This window comes from Fukomys damarensis, unplaced genomic scaffold (assembly GCF_012274545.1).
Source record: "Fukomys damarensis isolate Sample0158 unplaced genomic scaffold, DMR_v1.0_HiC HiC_scaffold_37, whole genome shotgun sequence".
Lineage (NCBI taxonomy): Eukaryota > Metazoa > Chordata > Mammalia > Rodentia > Bathyergidae > Fukomys > Fukomys damarensis.
In genome coordinates, this window is record NW_022900949.1 from 37,593,305 (window position 1) to 37,611,838 (window position 18,534).

At 45.5% G+C, this 18,534-nt stretch overlaps 1 protein-coding gene across 4 annotated transcripts in view; it reads right to left on the reverse strand.

Annotated features, from left to right (window-relative positions):
• Slc10a6 (solute carrier family 10 member 6) overlaps positions 1 to 18,534 on the reverse strand; it is a 42,318-nt gene that overhangs the window by 5,572 nt on the left and 18,212 nt on the right. For 2 of the 4 annotated variants that reach the window (XR_776869.2, XM_010606716.3), the window contains exons 2-7: positions 17,462 to 18,456; positions 14,728 to 15,054; positions 12,428 to 12,546; positions 10,061 to 10,149; positions 5,932 to 6,107; positions 2,606 to 2,763 (exon numbers count right to left, since the gene is read on the reverse strand). Coding sequence is in view for 3 of the 4 variants with exons in the window: in XM_010606716.3 (XP_010605018.1) it covers positions 2,606 to 2,763; positions 5,932 to 6,107; positions 10,061 to 10,149; positions 12,428 to 12,546; positions 14,728 to 15,054; positions 17,462 to 17,838 (1,246 nt within the window). In the remaining variant the exon portion in view is untranslated. The remainder of the gene's footprint in view (positions 1 to 2,605; positions 2,764 to 5,931; positions 6,108 to 10,060; positions 10,150 to 12,427; positions 12,547 to 14,727; positions 15,055 to 17,461; positions 18,457 to 18,534) is intronic. The other 2 variants (XM_010606718.3, XM_010606717.3) reach the window with 2 other exon arrangements.

Below are 18,534 nucleotides of genomic sequence, written 5' to 3' on the forward strand. Positions count from 1 at the left end.
ACCCCGCCAAAAAAAAAAATGTATATATATATATAGTCATTTGTATCAGTAATCATTGAGCCTCACTCAAAGCCTTCTATCTTGACAACAGATAAGATTTATGGCGTCCCAATCTGAAGTGAATAGACATTTCTCAGATGAAGAAGAAACAGCAGCAAATAAACACGAAAAAATGTTCAACATCCCTGGTCATTTGAAAAATGCAGATGTAAAACAACACAGAGCCAACAGTTGGAAACTGGATAAAGAAGATGTGGTTTTTCTATAAAATGGAATATTAGCCATAAAGAACAAGAAAATAGATTCATTCATAGGAAAATGGATACATATTGAAGATATACTCCTAAGTGAAATAAATAAGTCACACATGTGTAAATACCGAATAGTCTCTCTGGTGTGAATAATCTGCAATAATACAGAAATCCTAATAAGATTACTGACATTTAGAAATGGGAAGAAAGGAGCTAAAGGTGTAGGGAAGGTGGGATGGGTAGGGGAAGGGTAATAAGGGAAAAGAAAAAAATGTGAGATAATGAAAAGATGGAAATAAAGTGTTTGTAGATGGGGAGGGGAGGAGGGGGTGAAGGGAGGGCAGGGGTAAGGGAAAAAATGAGAATCAAGGCTTGTCATGTAGAGGTACAAGGTCCCAACAATGAATGCAACTGTACTGTATCCCTAAAATGTACCAATAAACTCAATTAAAGCTGAAAAAAAAAAAACACACAGAGATTACACCTCTCTCCAGGAAGAAGGGCTGTTATCAAGAAATCAACCAGTAACAGGGCCAGGGATTTAGCTCAGTGGTGCTGCTGCCTGCCTCACAAGTGCAAGGTCCTGAGTTCAATCCCTGGAACCAAAAAAAAAGAAACAAAGAAAGACATCAACCAGGAACAAATGCTCGAGGTGGTATGGGGAGAAAGGAATTCTTCTCCACTGTGGGAAGGAGTGCAGACTGATGCAACCACTATGGAAATCAATATGGAGATGCCTCAAAAAACTAGAATTAGAGGTCCCATTTGACCCAGCCACCCCTCTGCTGGGTATCTTTCCAAAAGAATTAAAAGCATCACACCACAGTGATATACACACACCCATGTTTATACTGGCACAGTTTTAATAGCTAAATCTTGGAAACAGTCCAAATGCCTATCAACTGGTGATTGGATAAAGGAGATGTGGTTTTTTAGTAGAATGGAGTACTACCCAGCCATAAAGAAACATAAACTAGGGACATTTATAGCTAAATGGAGGCATGTTGAGGCCGTATTCTTAAGTGAAATAAAGAGGACACACCTATAAATACCAAATTGTTTCTCTGGTGTGAGAAAATGAAAGTATAAACAAGGACCAAAATGTATAATAGATATTGTAAAATAGGAGGAAAATGTTCAAAGGGGAAGAGGGACTGGGAAGGGGGAGAGAAGGAAAGGAAAGGGAAAGAAAAAAAATTGAGAAAAGGAAAAAGTGGAAACAATGCTTATGTATATAGGGAGGGGTGGAGGGGTTGAAGGGAGGGCAGGGGACTGGGAAAAACTTAAGAACCTAGATATATCGTGTACAAGGGCTAGGGATTAGCTCAATGGCACTGCACCTGCCTCACAGGCACAAAGTTCTAAGTTCGATCCCTGGTACCAAAAAATATATATAGGTACAGATTCTCAATGATTCCCAATGTGATCATAAGGTGTACTAAAATGTACCAATAAACTCAGTAGAAAAAAAAATTTACAGTGGTCCAAGATTAAGACATATACACACATATTTTTTTCAAATTCTATCCCTATATAATGATGGGCTCCAGAATAATTTTGTATATTTGCCTGTATCGATATACAATGTGAGTGTGAAGATATAAAACATCTTTAAATATGTGATTGTATATGTATTCCATTTTGTATTAGAAAAAAAAGTCAGTGATTTGCATAAGTCCTACAGCTTTCACACTGAACTATATCTGCAAAAACACTTAAAGGGAGGTAAGAAACCTATGCTGACAGGGTGGTAAATGTCTTTTTTGTGGGGTGGGGCTATGGGAGATCTAACTTGGGACCTTGTGCTTGCAAGGCACATGGCAGAACCACTGAGCTAAATCCCCAGCCCATCATTTTTGAGGTCAGTGTTTGCTCATGGAGGCCTTGTCCTCACAAGTCCTGGAATCAAAGTTCTCATGGCGTACTGGTTTTCGTAAAGCATATTTGTTTCTAATTATAATCTCACATTCAAATGTTCTTAAAACATTGTTTCCATAAAATTCCCACTATTTCAAAGTATTTTGTTTATGCACTTTATTACCCCCAAAAATATCAGACTAAAAAATACATCATAGGGGCAGCACGATACAAGTTGGGATTTTTTTTTTTTTTTCAAAGACTGGTAAATTGGAGCCGAGCATGGTGGCGCACGCCTGTAATCCCAGCACTCGGGAGGCTGAAGCAGGAGGATCGCTGAGAGTTCGAGACCAGCCTGGGCTACACAGTGAGTTCCAGGTCCGTCTCAACCTCATAGTGAGACCCTGTCTCAAAAAACCAAAAAAAAAAAAAAAAAAAAAAAAAAAAAAAAAAAAAAAGACTGGTAAATTGGATGGACACAGTGAAAATCCACCCACCTGTAACAATGAGAAATCCATCCAGCATCTGGAAGAAGCCGTAGGCCAGTGGAAAGTTAAACATCTGGACCAGGTGCTCGGCAGTGAACGACAGCTGGAGCATGGTGAGGCACATCTGGATGTTCTGAGCTCCGGTTTCCAAGGAAATTGTCCTGCACCTGGTGATGAAAAGGCCTGTTACACATCAGCAAGAAGGACTACTCTTACATTTCCTCTTACAGATACAACACACAGGAGCTCTGAGGTCAGGCAGTGGAGGTGCTGGGTCACTCAGTAGTTATTTTCAGAGCACCTGCTGTGTAGCATGGTCGCCAGAGAGGCACTGTGGGGTGGGGCCTTATGAACCTGCCTTAGGAATCTGGGTGAAACACACACACAACACACACACACACACACACGCTGAAAAGGCCCAGAAACAACACAAGACAAAGTAACCCCAGGCCAGGCGGTTACTACAGAAATTCAGACATGGCAGAGTATTTACAGAAGCTTCACAGAGGAATGAAGATGCAGACTGGAGTGCAGGAGGCATTGAATGTGAGGAAAATTAAAGAAACTAAAGCTCCAGGAGAAGCTAGGCTGCAGGCCCGGATACGCACCTGTATGCCAACCCTTAGGAGGATCATGGTGAGTTTGAGGCCAGCCTACACCACCGAGTAGGTTCGAGACCAGACTAAGCTACAGTGTGACCCTGTCTCATAATCCAAAAATAAATTTAAAAAAAAGCTCCAGGAGCAGGTGTAAGTGTGACTTATTCAGGAGGCTTTGCAGTCAGCCCACCAATCTGCATGGAGAGAAGGCCTGAAGGAGATGAGGATGGAGAGTTGAGAGTAAGACATGAAAGAAACAGTACAGCACTAGAAATGAAGCACAGCCTTAAACAAAAACCAAAGGTCAAAGACAGTAGTCTTTGGTGAAAGGATTAATGTTCATTTTTTCTCATTTCTACTTTCCTATATTTATTATTTTTCTCATTGCAGCAAATGAGAAAGGAGAAGAGAGAAGCTAGGACTTGGGAGTCAGACTAAGCTCATCTGTTTCCAGCTGGTGATGGAGCCTGTAAGCTTTCACCCATGGAATTGGCGAGAGGAAAAGTGTGTTCTGAGGATAAACATGGTACGTGTAAGCTAGAGTGGAATGTGGGGCTGGAAATCCAATCAGTGGTACAGGGCAAAGGCTATGATCCCATTTTATTTCTGTTTGCCTATAGCTAGCTACCCTTCCCTCCTTCCCGGCTTCATCGGGTCACTTGCCAATAACTCAGTATGGCTGCGCGGCACTGCTGGGACTCACTGCTGCACCACTCACCAGACAGACCCACTCGGTCCTCATCTCAGTCGGGCCACCAAGTACGAGAGGACAAGGTGGCTGACTGCACCCTGCCCTCACAGTGCTCTCTTCTCCAGACTCAATTATAAATTTCAAACATCAACTTTTGTGTTTCTAATTGTTGATTTTGGGAACAGACCACTGGTTAAGCCTAACTGTCAACTTCACTAGGTTAAGAGGCTCCTGGAAAAGTGACTAGGTCATGGGGCGCTGTCCTTAGCATGGCGCTGACCCGCTGCTCACAGCTGGATGTGCTGCCAGGAGCTGGGGCCCTGCTGGGAAGTGAGTGTGAGAGTCTGTCTCCCATGGGTACGCTGCCCATGCTCTGCTTCCTGGCCACCATGAACGAGGCTGCTCTGCCCCACCTCGCCCTTCGGCCTTGCAGTGTGTATATTTGAGCCAGACCGCCATGGACTGAACCCTCCAAACTGTGAGCCAAATAACCTCTCCTCCTTTTATGTTGCCCGTGTCAGGTATTTTGCCCAGCAGTGGCAAAGCTAATTCACCAACCCAAGTTCAAATCTTAACTCCAGTAGCTTTCGCTCTAGGAGCTGGGTAAGTTACTTGTCCGAAGAGTTTACTCATCGGTAAAATGAGGGTTGTGGACCTGCTTCTCAGGGTGGTAGCAAGAATCAGACAGCCTGGTGGATCCTTGCCCGTACCTGGTAAAATGCTAAATGCTCCTTAGTGGAATGGAGGCAGCATAAAGACAACCAAAAATCTCCCATCCTGCATCTTGGGAATTCAAGCACATAGTTCACTTTTCTTTAATAATTCTTTTCTGATTTTAAAAATAAAAACTTAGAAAATATACAAGGAAAATGTCAAGAACTTAAATTATCCTGTTCTCGCTACTCAAAATTACCATGTGATATATTTTCCAGTATTTTTCAACATATAAAATCCTTTTTTCTTTCTTCTACAAAGCGAGACTCAAACTTTGTGTTACGTTAAGGAAAGCTTACCTCTTGAGTACTTTCCAAGATCATTAAAACTGGTGCATCATCTCCATCTCATGGCTTAGTCATGAATTAAATATCTCCGTATTGTTAGATATTTAAATTGTTCCCATTTTATATTCATAAACAACATGATAATTGTCAGCCTATTAATATTCAGGTGCATAACTGATGGCACCAGCTTTAGAACAAGTCTTTAAAAGCAAAATGACTGAGCTAACAACCATAGATATTTATAAGTCTGTTGACAGGACACTGGAACGGCCTTCCCGAAATTTTGCATCGATTTTCTGTCCCTCATCCTTGTATGATAATGCTCCCCTTATTACAGGAATGACAACGTGGAGTATTACCATTTTTACTATTTCACAGCATTTTTAATTACTTGTCCCAACTGGTAAGGATAATATTTAAGACAAGTTACTTATTGTCCAGCAGAAAGTTTGTCTTTCTTCTCTGGTGTTTCCTAATTAGTCCTTCTTAAAAATTTGGCCACCCAGGGCCGGGGATTTAGCTCTGTGGTTCCGCCACCTGCCTTGCAAGCTCAAGGACCTGAGTTCAATCCCCAGTACGAAAAAACAAAAAATTTTCCCCTCCCCCAAAAAATGTGGCCCAAAGACAGGATAAGGACATCATTTCTGGAAACTAATTCAGGCCCTGGAATGATCTCTGTGTTTAGGGAAACAATCTTATTCCTCAATCTCATTGTTGGAATGCAGAAAGAAATGTGTCCAGACCTCAACCAGCTGTGTTAATACCCCAAATCTAGTTTCACACATTACAACTTGCCATCAATCTGGCCTTTAGTTTACATAAAGAATTACTATAACCTCTCACCCTCTTTCTGCTGAATGTCCTGTCTGCCCACCACATAAGTCAAAGCACTTACTCTCTCCGACACAGTCAAGGCCAAAAAGCCTGCCAATGGCTCAAAAGAGCCTCTGGAGGATTGAAAGCCCCTGCCTAGCATGGGTGAGACCCTGGGTTCAAGCCCCAGCCCTGCAAAAGAGGAAAAGTTCATGGAGAATGGAGCTGTACCTTTGCCAGGACTGGTGGGTAAGGAGAGCCAGCAGGAAGCCGGCAACGTGACCAATCAAAGGGAAGAGGAAGCTTATGGTCAGAAGGGTGGTATCTGAACTCCAGAATTCCTTAGACAGCACCACACCAGCGACTGCGACCACCAGGAGGAGGAGCCCACCAACAATGGCTCCAACCTAAAATAGGAAATCGGTAAAATAAGCACATGTAAACATCTTGGGGTTTTCTGGTCTGCAATGCACAAATCCACCAAGGGTCCCTAAAGCTGCGAACTTAGAAATTTTCGAACAATGAGGGAACTCTGAGAACACTAAGTCCCATTTCATTTTATAGTAGTTCTCTATATCCATGGGGGAGGGGTGTTCCAGGACCACAGGCAGTACTGAATCTAGATAGTGTAGACATACATTCCTCTACACACATCCTAGGACAGCTTATAAACTAGGCACGATAAATGATTAACAACTGTTAACAGAATAGAACAAACGAGTTAGTTGATTCCTGATCATGCACATATGTAATGGGACAAAAACTCTACAGGCGTGGTGGATAGCAAATGGAATATAAAAAATGAGAAGAGAGGTCTTGGGGAAGTCCAGACTGGTAAACAGGGGTGCAAAGACCCCCACTGTTCTACCAACTTCCGGTGGCAAGAAGGGGACGGAAGTGAGTGAAGCCACAGAAAGGTTCTGTGAATGTCTTGAGAACTGGAGTTGTTTATTATGTTATTACAGCATCTGCAGCCCAGGGTGATTCACATCTGGGCAGGAGGAAGCAGGAAAGCCCAAGATTTCATCACTTGTAAGGAACAGTGTTCAATGGGAGACATTAGTTGTTTACTTCTAGAATTTTCCACCAAGCTTTTATTTTCAGAGTGTAGTTGGCTGCAGATAACTGACCCCAGGAAAAGCAAAACTGTGGGAGAAGGAGAGGACGCCATGGAGGAAAACCTTGAGGTCCAAGTGAGCAGATGACCTGGCAACATTAGAAAATGGGGAGGTTTGGCACAATTCTGAGTCGTCTTATTTTATGATCAGTATCTTTTCTCATGAAGTAGAGGATCTGACTAGAAGGATTAAAGGGTAGAGTTCAACATGGTTAGGAGAAAATTATGAAACAAGTAGAATCTGACAGTAAGCATCTATCTAATGCACAAGAAAATACCTAAGGAATATTTATAAAGAGAAAGGGATCATGTGGATCACAGTTCTGCAATTCAAGACCCTCTGCTCAGCTCTGGCAAGAGCACGGAGCAGAGGGCATGACTGGGGTGGGGGCGTGTGCAAGAGCAGTGAGTCGAAGAGGCAGGGAGAGGTTCAGGGCACACCTGGAGGGCTTTCTTCTAACCATCTGTCCTCGCAGGAGCTTCTCCAGCCCCGGAGACCTGCATTGATCCCTTCCAAAGGCGACGGGTTCATGGCCTCCTTACCTCCTCCGAGCCCACTCTTGGAAGTGCCACCGCTTGGGCGTCCACACCTCCAGCCCTCGCAGTGTCCAACAGCCCTTCACACCAGAGCTCCACCCTGGTAACCTGTCTCTGCACCTGCCCAGCCTGAGCACCCTCCTCTCCCACCAGCAGCAGCAGCTTCTGGCACTCTGACCCCTACCCTTTCTGTCGATGTGAAATCTACCCATTCCTCATCATTCAGCCTTAGCTACTGGGAATGGAACAGGACAAATACTCCACCTTCTTCCATGTGAATACACCTCCCCGTCCTAGGCATCGAACCCAGGGCATGCACACTGACCTCTATCCCCTGCCCCTCTTTATTCTGGGATGAGGTCTCCCTAATCAGGTCATTAAGTTCCCAGGCTGGGTTCACACTTGTGATCCTCCTGCCTCAGCCTTCCAGAGTGCTGGAAGGGCAGACATAGGTCTCCATATCCAGCTCCGCCACTTTGCTTTTGTTTGTTTAACAAAAATTTAAAATTCAACAATCATTCTAATCGCTTGAGTTTTAGATCAGACAAAAAGGAAACATGGCCTAAGGAGTTTGGGATAATCAGGCTCTCTCAGTGAGCTCCCACCACCCCACCCCAACCTCAGCTGGATGACAAGCTGTGCATCTCCTTACCACGTTGACTTTGACGTGAAATGATTCCAAGTGAGAAGGGTTAACCGAAGACTAAAGAAAAACAAAAAGCAAACAAAACAACCTAATGTGCCACAGATGTGCTGTGGGGGGAGTGGGGGTTTCTACCACTCACATACAGGAACACACAGAGACCGCACTGACCTGAAGATGCTCAAAGAAAGCCTCCCATTGTAAAGTCCCGTCTACCTCTGTCAAAAGGGATTCCAAAGTTTAAAACCCACCAGGAGCAAAAGAGGAAAAGTGAGGCTGTTCAGAAAATGTGCGACACTTAAAATTAAAATAGGACCAAGAAGAGAGCATGAAGTGCTAAAATAACGATAAGCCACCTGTACGGTTCTCTAGACTCCTTAGGCGTATCATGAAGCGTGTCATACCACAACTGCCATGGGCTTGCCGAGGGAAACATTCTTTATAGATAATATAACATGTCATCCAGGAGATTTGTTTCATTTCTCCACCGACAGTGATGGCCCAACAGAGGATAAGGACGCACCAGAATTGGGGGGGGGTGTTAATGGTGAGAAAAGTACACACATAGCCATATGTACAGCGGCACAACTCACAACAGGTAAATCTTGGAAGCAGCCTATCCATGTCCCTGCACAAACGGATAAAGTGTGGTGCTTATCACAATGGAGTACTGCTCTGCCATAAAGAAGGATAAACTTGAGTCATTTGTAGGGAAATGGATGCAACTTGGCACCGTTATATTAGGTGAAATAAATCAGACACACAAGCTTAAATATTACGTGGTTTCTCTTCTATGAAAAACCCAAAATAAATAAAGAGCAAAATAAAAGATAGATAATAGGAAAAAGGAAGATAGATTTTTTTTTTTTTGGAAAGGCTAAAGGGGCCAAGAGATGGAGGAGGCTGAAAAGGAAGGGTTATAAAAAGAATTAAGATGTATTATGCCCATGTACTGACTGCCCACAATGAATGTATATTATGTCTTGCAAACATGTACTCATAAAAAATTAAAACAGAAAAAGTAGTCAAAGAACGAGACCTAGAAACATAGGAAGTTTCCATAGCCGTACTCTCGTCTCAGATTTTATGAATAAATCACAACCGAACACTGCCTATTAGAAAGCTTCTCCTGCAGGAACAATGATAAAAGTGTTAAGGAAGGGACTTTAGTTCAGAAGCACAGCTGGTACAGAGTGAAATCAAGCCTATCAACATGATGGTCACCTGTGCAACCCTGACGCCACCTCACGGCTGCGCGGCCCGTGGTGCCTGCCCCTCCTCTTCCCACTTCCTCCGCCCTCCTCCCAGGGTGGGGCGACGGTGGGTTTACGAAGTCTCCCAGGAAAGTGCCAAGCAGCCTCATTTTCAGCGACAGCGAGAGCTTAAACTAACCAAACCATACATCCAAAGTGAAAACTGACGCTTGCAGAATCTCCAGGTAACCTAAAAGTCCTTATAAATGTAAAATATAAGATTGGGGGGGGTACCGGCGATTGAACGTGAGTCCTTGCGCTTGCAAGGCAGGCCACCAAACCGCTGAGCTACATCCCGGCCCTAAGATTTTGTTTTTAATCTTCAGGAAAACAGCACATTACAGCCTTTCGCCTTCTAAAGTGACACACAGCTGGAAAAGCAAAAGACACCCTTGAGATTGAGCTCATTGTTAATTATGCCTCCTCTTGGAGCTCAGCATGGTGGCACACACCTGGAAACACTCAGGAGGCTGAGGCGGGAGGATTGCTGTGAGTTCAAGGCCAACCTGGGCTACATAGCAAGACCCTATCTCAAACAAAACAAAACAAACAAATAAAGGGCCTTGAGAATGCACAGGCCCTAGTGTTCCTTGTCCACATTTGGGCCTTAGCTTTTCTGTCTCTAAACCAAGTCTTACGTTTTCCAGGGGCCTCTGAGAGTGTCCCAGCAAGGCTTAGAGCAGTGGAGGGAGCCTGGGACTGGATCCCAAGCCTTAGCGCACATGAGGGAAAGTGCAAGCTGCAGGACCCTAGCCACTGACACCAGTCTTTCTGGCCTGTCAGGTCTTTGAGTGTGAGCAGGATTCTTACCTTGAGGATGATTTTCGATTGTTTTGGCCACTTGTAGTTCACATAGATGCCAAAGGCCACCGGGACGGTCAGACACAGCAGAGTAATCCCTAAAGAGAAGAAAAACCAACCCATCAGACCACACTGCCTCTTCCCTCACTGCCCAGTCCTTGCCGACGAGTCTAGTTCAATTAGGTCATTTTTAAATTAGACAATCTCTTCATGAAAACTCGTTTTGTTTTGGCATCCATCTCCCATCTTCAAAACGGAAGCTCCCTTTAAAGGCAATGAAGGCTCCAACTCAGGCCTCACTTCCCTCGCAGAACTGCCCCGACAATCACACTGAATTTTGGAGACAAATGGAAATGGAGAGATTCGAAAACAGAGGGCTATTTCAAGTCTGTGAAATTCTTTGGGTGTCACCCTTATATAACCACAGCTGTTATTTCCCTAGGTGAGGCCAACAGGTCATTACTTCACAAAGTCAAGGGTGCCTGTCACAGACACAAAACAGCTCTTGTAACACTGCAAAATAACTTGTCATATTCTCCAAGTGTAGCCAGGGGTCCAAAGATGGGCAGGACAAAGCCTTTGTATGAGCCCGAGTGAATAAGGGCTTTGTAGGCAAGCCTGGGAAGGAGGAAGTGACGTCCGCTTGGCAACAAGACCCATGCTGAGCTTTTCTGGAAACAGTTTGCAAATCGGCCCAAAACCTACCATCCTGCCTCAGAAGTTATATGACTTGTTTGTGGCATTTTGGATTTTAGTTGTTTATGAATGTTTTTCAGAAGGTATTATCAAATATAAACTTACTGATCAGGCAGAGTTGCACTTTCCCGTGCAACTGTAGTTCTAAATAAAGTTTTCACTCAGATGTTATAAATACAATGGGCTCCAGCTGCCTTCAGAAGTCTCTGATCATGGTTTCAACAATGGGCCACAGGTCTGAACCCTCAAGCGGCTCGGTGAGCCTCCAAATTGGCCATTTATAGGGCTTTGAGAATCATGGTTCCTGCCTCTTCTCCAAAGACTGGCAAATCATTTCACCACATTCCCTTCCAAATTTAGCCCACAGAGATCCACGGAGAAAGGTGGGCATTTAGTGAGAAGTACATCCTGGAAAGGAGCTGATGAGAGACAGGCTAGTTGTGATGGGCAGATGGGCTTTGATAACCAGTGAAAATCATTCACCTCTAGTCTATGAGAAAACGTCAAGGCTCCTAGGCCAGGAGAAAGGTGTTGTTGTGCAAAGGTAGAAATAGAATGCACTAAATCCAGTTAAACTCTGGACCATGAAGAGGCCACTTGTGCTGGGCCCGGTGGCACACACCTGTAATCACAGCACGTGGAAGGCTGAGGAGAGAGATTGAAAGTTCAAGGCCAGTCTGGGCAACGTGGCAAGTTCAAGGCCAACCTGAACTATATAGCAAGGCCCTATCCAGAAAAACAGAAAAGGAAGAAGAAAGGAAGGAAGGAAGGAAAATGAAAACAGCCCAACTGCTCCCGGTTGTATAAGAATTCTTGGTTTGGTGGGGGGTTGTTTTGTTTTAAGTAGGATCTATGCTCAACGATAAGCTCTCATAGGTGTCCTGTTTTGTATGTCCCTCCTCTGCCTCCCCAGCTCCTGTGTCGGGAGCTTGGTCCTCAGTGACTGTATTGGTATTCTTTTTTTGTTTGTGGTACCAGGGATCGAATTCAGGTCCTTGTACTTGTGAGGCAGGTGACGGAACCATTGAGCTAAATCCCTGGCCCTCAGTGACTGTGTTGGAAGCCAGAACCTACGAGGTGGAGGGCCTTGAGGGAGGTCATTAGCTCACCTGTTGGGCCCTGTGTAACCGCTTGGTGGCTCTTGTAAGAGGGCTGTTATAAAAGCCAGAGCCTGGCCCCACCGGGCTCTCTCTTGCTTCCTGTTGTAGGTGTGATCACTTTCACACACACTTCCACCAGCGCTACCCACCGTGAGGTGACACATTGGGAGGGGACTATACAAGACCCTGTGCCGTGTTGCTTGGAGTTTTAGCCTCCAAAACTGTGAGCTCCAGAAACCTCTTTTCTTCATAACTGTCATGCTGCAGGTATCTCATTATTGCAACAAAAAGCTGACGGATATGTAGCCGTTAAGAGTCTGGGCTTTGTAGTCAGATTTCCGAGTTACAATTCCAGTTCCACACCTACTAACTATACAGTCCTGGTCAAGTTACTTAACCTTTCTAAGCCCCCAAATCCAGGAAACTGAACCAATAATAGAATTTATACTGTAAGGTTATTTAGGGATTAGATTAGATAATATAAAAAAAAACCTACATGTAGTCATATGTAATGAAGACCAGTTACTGTTAGTACTCTCACCATCGCGTTACTGCTACAGTTCACAAGCCCGATACAGACCTATGTTCTGATAGGGAATGGTGAGATTCTGGGCCAGATCCCAGGACCGGGTGTAGAGATAAAGGCAGAGGGGCATCATTCCCAGGGCAGCCACTGTGGAGCAGGTGGTCATGGTGATGCTGAAAGAAAAATGAAAACAGGCTTAGGAAGGAGAGTTAATCATTAAGAGTGTAGTCTTTGCCAACTTTACAAACTTAGCCCTTACCAAAAGCAACTCCTGGGACCCAGTGTCTCAGAGATTACATGGGGGCTGACCTCTGTCCTCTCGGTCAGTGGATGGGGCTTCACTGTGGTCTCCCCTTGGTTCCCTAGGTCACTGCTTCCATCCTTGTCAATTGCTCGGCTTCGTGATGCTCGCGACAGTGGTCAAGATGGCACCAGATGATCCTGGTGCTCTGCCAATTGTTATAAATAACAACCACGCCAGAAATGCAGCAGTGAATGGGTGTGAGCCCTAAGGAAAGTCACACCTTTCGTTTCACTGCCATGAATTCCAATGTAGCACAAACAGAGGATGCAGCTAACTGGGTCTCGACTATTCCCACGCAGGAAAGTTGGTGGCAATATCTGACTTCACCAGAACAAGATTCCACTTGCATTGAGAATGACAGAGTCATCCCCAAACTATTGCAGAGAACAGTGACAGAGATCCAGCAAGTCTGGACAAACAGGTAAGTCCTGAGCCTCCTTTGGAGCCAGGAAATTACACACACATACACATATGCACACACTTCATTAACATCCAGCATCAATAGCATTTTGCAACCGGAGCTTAAATAATTCAAATTGTTTTAATTTCAAACCCATCACATCAGAAACTCTTACCTCTTAAAAGTAAAGTACACACTCGCACTCTGGAAGAAAGAGAAAAATTATCTGGCTCACCAGATGGACCCGGAATGTACTACAAGGTTACATTCATAGACCCGATCCTGGAAAGAGTTCAGGGTCCTATTTCCAGCCCCAACTATAAATGCTCCTGATAACCCTAATGAGTGCTCGCTGAGTACTGAGTGCTGTGCCCCTCCGCCAGCCCATGTCAGATGGATCTGGACAGATGTGGGGAAGCCCAGATCTCTGCTAAGGAACCAAGGACTTCTTTAAAACCCTAATGAAAGAAAGCAGCTACAGTAGCCAGAATCCTTCTCCATAGCCGCCCTCAGGGAGGAGTGCACCTCACAGATGCGAGAGGCTGTCAGGTGCAGCCTGTGCTGGACGACGGCACGGACTGCATTTCAGGAGAAGTTTCGGGAGCACGCCGGGGCAATGGGAAACGTTGCTTCTGTCAGTCACACTTGTCAAGCACCTGCTCTCCAGAGATGACAGGCCTTGTGTGGGAGACAGAAGAGCTGCCCAGTGACTGCAGTGCCTTCTGAGAGAGGCAGAGAAAAAGTTACCTGTCAGCTATGCGGGGGACAGACAGGAAGAGCAGTTGTATCAAACAGCTTCCGGTGAAACGTTCAAACTGGGGCAGGAGAAAGGGGAGATTTGGATTTTATAATTTGCTCTTCCTTTTGTTTGTTTGTTTATCTGTTTGTACCAGGGATTGTACTTGGGAAGCAGGAGGCCAAACCACTGATCTAAATCCCTGGTCCTATAATTTGCTTTTCTTTATCCGTGCTCACAAATACTTAATACTTAAAAGAACCTTAGAACATCCATCAGGAGGCTACATCCGCTTCCTCGTCCCTTGAATCCGGCCTAGCCTGGCCAGCTCCAATAGCCAATGGAATGAGGTGGGTGCGATGAGGTAGTGGTTTCAATTTCAGGCCTCAGGAAACCTTGAAGCTTCCCTGCCTCAGGGCCCTGTGAGGATGGCCAAGGCCAGCCTGCTGGGGAAAGGAGAGCATGTGGAAGAGAGCCCAGGGGGCGCAGCAGAGACCTTCCAAGACCTATCTACATTTATCCAACCTCGAATGTGTGACAGAACCCGCCCAAGGCCAGCTGAACTCAGCCCAGGCAGGATAATTTCCCAGACTCTTCCCACACATCGGCCAACTACATTCTAGAAGTTACCGGGAAGCTCATAGTACGATTATGGGAATCAGAGGTCAGCTGGTATTCAAGGCTGTGTGAAGAATGTGATGCATGAAAGTTGGACACATGGGCTGTTTCCAGAGAAATGAGTCATCCATTTTTATTGTAAACCACTTGTGCTTATGGAAAAAATAGGAAATAAAGCTGGAGAAGACTGGCCTGGTACTTTCTGCCCAATTCAGCAGGTACTGAGAAACCCCCTGTACATATAACTTGTTTTCCCCTCCTAATCCCACGGTGTGGGTGTTATAATTTCCACTTACCAAAAGGAGAACCTCTTTGAAGTTTGGATAAAGGCTGTCGGCCTTACCCACTTACGGCAGACCATAGCAGAGAGACAGAGTGCTGAGCCGAGGTGTGAAGACACAGAAGTTGGCCAAGAAAGAGCATGGCAGGGTCTGGCCTGCAGGTGTGGCTGCAGGGATGGATGGGGAGTCACAGGAGGATGGGCTGCGGATTGGGGGAGTAAGGTGAGGAAGAAGGGGCGTCCCAGGGGATGCCACGCTGAGCCGGGCCTGGGAGAGTGACTGTGATCACCATCAGAGATGCAGAATTCAGGCACCGTTGCCAGCACATTGATTCCAAAATGCCTGTTTGGGGAGGACACATGGAGAGCCACAAGTCTACAAAGGACAGGGTGAAGGCAGGAGAAGCTTGGTGGGGCACAACTGGTTTCCTCATTTCCTGCATGAAATACTCTTGAATTTTATCCAGGAATTTAGCTCAGTCACCTGCCTCACAAGTGCAAGGACCCCAGTTCAATCCTTGGTACCCCCCAAAAAAAATTCATATAGTTTATTTAATTTTTTGCTTGCATTTTATTTTATTTTTGTACTAGGAATCGAACTCAGGACCTTGAGCTCGTGAGGCAGGCAGCAGCACCACTGATCTCAATGCTCAATCCCTGGCTTCTTGCATTTTATTTTGTAATGTGAGACTCAAAAATCTATATTTAGGAAGAAAAGTAACTAGTATTTATTGCAAACCTGTATATACGTGTGTGTGTGTGTGTGTGTGTGTGTGTGTACTTAGGTTAAATAATTAGATCAAGCCAGGCATGGTGGCGCACACCTATAATCCCAGCGCTGGGGAGGCTGAAGCAGGAGGATCTCTGTAAATTCAAGACCAGCCTGGGCTACATAATGAGTTTCAGGTCAGTCTCAGCTACGTAGTGAGACCCTGTCTCAAAAAACCCCAAAAAATTTTTTAATTAAATAATTAGACCAAATTTAAAATATAATTAGGGATAGCATTGGCAGAGGGAAGTAAAATGAACTTTACCTTTTATAGACTTGCCTTCATTGATTTTTTTGATATTACAAAATATGTAATGAGATGAAGATAATAAACATTCTGTTTCGCAGAAGCTTAAAGAGCAATGTTTCTACTCAAAGCAGAAGATCCAGCTGTGTCGCTAAATGCCATGAAGAAAAGTACAGATGGATGTAAACCAGATGTGGATTCCAGTGTGAGTCCTAACTCACTCATTCAGAGCCCCCGGCCAGCACTGCCCAGTCGGAATCACTGTTTCCTCAGCTGTAAAATTCAGATTAGCAAAGGCCATTTACAAGGCCATGACAGGAACCAAGAGGACACTACTCGTGAAGGCATAGACCCTGTACCTATCAGGGCACGGTGTAACTAATGTTAGTTTCCCTTTTCTTTTCCAAAGGTTCCAGTCCCAGAATTTCTCACATATATCTGAGATTGCTGCACAATATTTATCATTTCGCAGTTATGTTAATGACTGGTAAGGCACAAACTCATCAGTTTTTATATCTCTCATGAGTGGGTGAATAATTGTCACATAAAGGTTAACTACTCGCCTGAGTGGCATGAACCCATTAAGTGTATGGATGAGGTATGTGCCATGTGCCAATCATCGGCACATACAGGAAACCCAAAACCCAGGCCCACAGCTGACTCCCTGATACCAACTCCTAGCCCAGGTCTCACCTGTGATGCATTTGTTCATTCGCTGTACAGCAAATCTCAACTAAATCACATACACACGGTGCAAAAGCTTCAACTGACACATTTCATTCCCTGGGCGGGATATAAAAGAGTGTGCTTGTAAGTAAGCGAAGAATCTACAAAGACCATTGTTTTTAGCTCTTTTTTTTCCAACTCGACCCTTCTGTTTGTTCCGCAGATGTTTTCCCCACTGAAACATTTATTCCCAAAACAAAGGATTAAATCTGTCCTTCTTAAAATGTGAATAAGTGGTAAAACTAATGTCTCCCGGGGTGTTTATCTACACCAGTGACCAATATCAAGAATCTGCAAAATAACAAGAAAAAACAACTTCACATAGCCTTATGCTGCTCCCTAAGTCAAATTAGCAGCTCACAGCCAGGTGTGGTGGAACACACCTGTAATCCCAGCACTCGGGAGGCTGAGGCAGGAGGATCGCTGTGAGTTCGAGACCAGCCTGGGCTACATAGTGAGTTCCAAGTCAGTCTCAACTACATAGTGAGACCCTGTCTCAAAAAACCAAATTAGCAGCTCATTACTCAACCCTAAAGTAGATCTGTGAGGTACCCCTAAAACTCCTTTATATGGTCCCCCAAAGTGTTATTTCACAAGTAGATGCTGAAGAAACACTTATTCGACCTACAAGGCCTTCGCTGATTGGGCCTCCTGTCACCACCACCACCAGCACTGTCCCTGCAACCAAGCCACTAGATCATTAGCTTCTTGGGATTCCTGTCCAATGTCCTGGGAAACCGTTCAGGATGCCGTGAGTGAGAGTGCGTCCATGCTGAGAGCGACCAGCCTCTAATGTTACATGGAACAAATCCCACTCCTTGGAACAGTAGCTACCCGTAAAATAAAGGGAGGTCACAGCAATGCCAGCTTGGAGCTGAGAAAGGAAAGAAAGCCCCTTCTACAAAGAGCACATCTTTGTCACATGTCTGCAGTGTTCCCCGCTGGAATCTACGAAGCAACCCGAGAGTGTTCAGGGAAGGGCCACTGAGGCTCCCTCCGGGAACTCACCTGAGATCCATATCTCCATTCACCCAGAAGGTGAAGATGTTAGACACGGTCCCCCCAGGGCAGCACCCCATGATGAGGACGGCGACCGCTTGGACTGGCTTCAGGGAGCAGCTGAGGGCCAGGAGGTAGGCTATCAGCGGCATCAGCCCGAACTGGCAGACCAGTCCCACAGCAACACCCCAGGGTCTCCTGAGATGCCACCAGAGCTTCTGAACATCCACGGAGCAGCCCAGAGAGAACATGACCACGGCCATCATCACAGCGGACACCATGGTGAAGACTAGTTCTAGGCTCCCGTGTGCCCCTGGCATCCCGGGCAGCTCCTGCTCTGAGCCGTTGGCAGGACAGGCAGAGCTGCCGGAGCAGTTGGCTGTCATCTCCTCCACACAGCATCCCAGTGAGAAGGTGACGGGAGCTTGGCAGGTCTATCCTGCCACACTTCGTAACAGTGCTGCCAAGTCAGGTGTGGAGAACTGTTCCAGTCGCGATTGGCCAGCCAGATGACTCATCCTGATCCGATCGACTATTCACTGCTGCCATTCGAAAAGCAGTGAGCAGAAGCCTAAATGTACAGGAAGCTGTGCTCAGCAAGGCTTTCCGCTTCGGCTGTTACTCACAGGTGAACACTCAGGAGAAACAAGACAGCGACGTCACTGTCAAGTGGCGCGGCCGGCCCTGCCGTCAGCACCACACCGCGTTCCAGGAAAGTAGGTTGGGTGCCAAGACATAATTTCTCCAAACTCTGCAGGATTTTAGGAGCCGGGATGCGCAGTGATGTGGAGAGAATAGCTAACTCCGGAAAAAACAAGGCAGCTCTGCCAAAGCCACGCCTCCTGGCATGAGCTAAGCGTTGCTGTGGAAAAAATTAAAGCAAAAGGAGGCTGCTTCAAATGTCAGGAGGGACTGCAGTCGTTTCAAGGGACCTTCACAACCGGCCTGAGTGCCTCTGCTTTCTGCTGCATGAGAATTCGTGTCCATCGTCGGTAACTAAACACCTGCCAGAAGAAGAAGGTGTTCAGCCCCAGAGGATGTCTCATGAAACATGGAAATTCTTTTCTGAAGCTAAAATAACT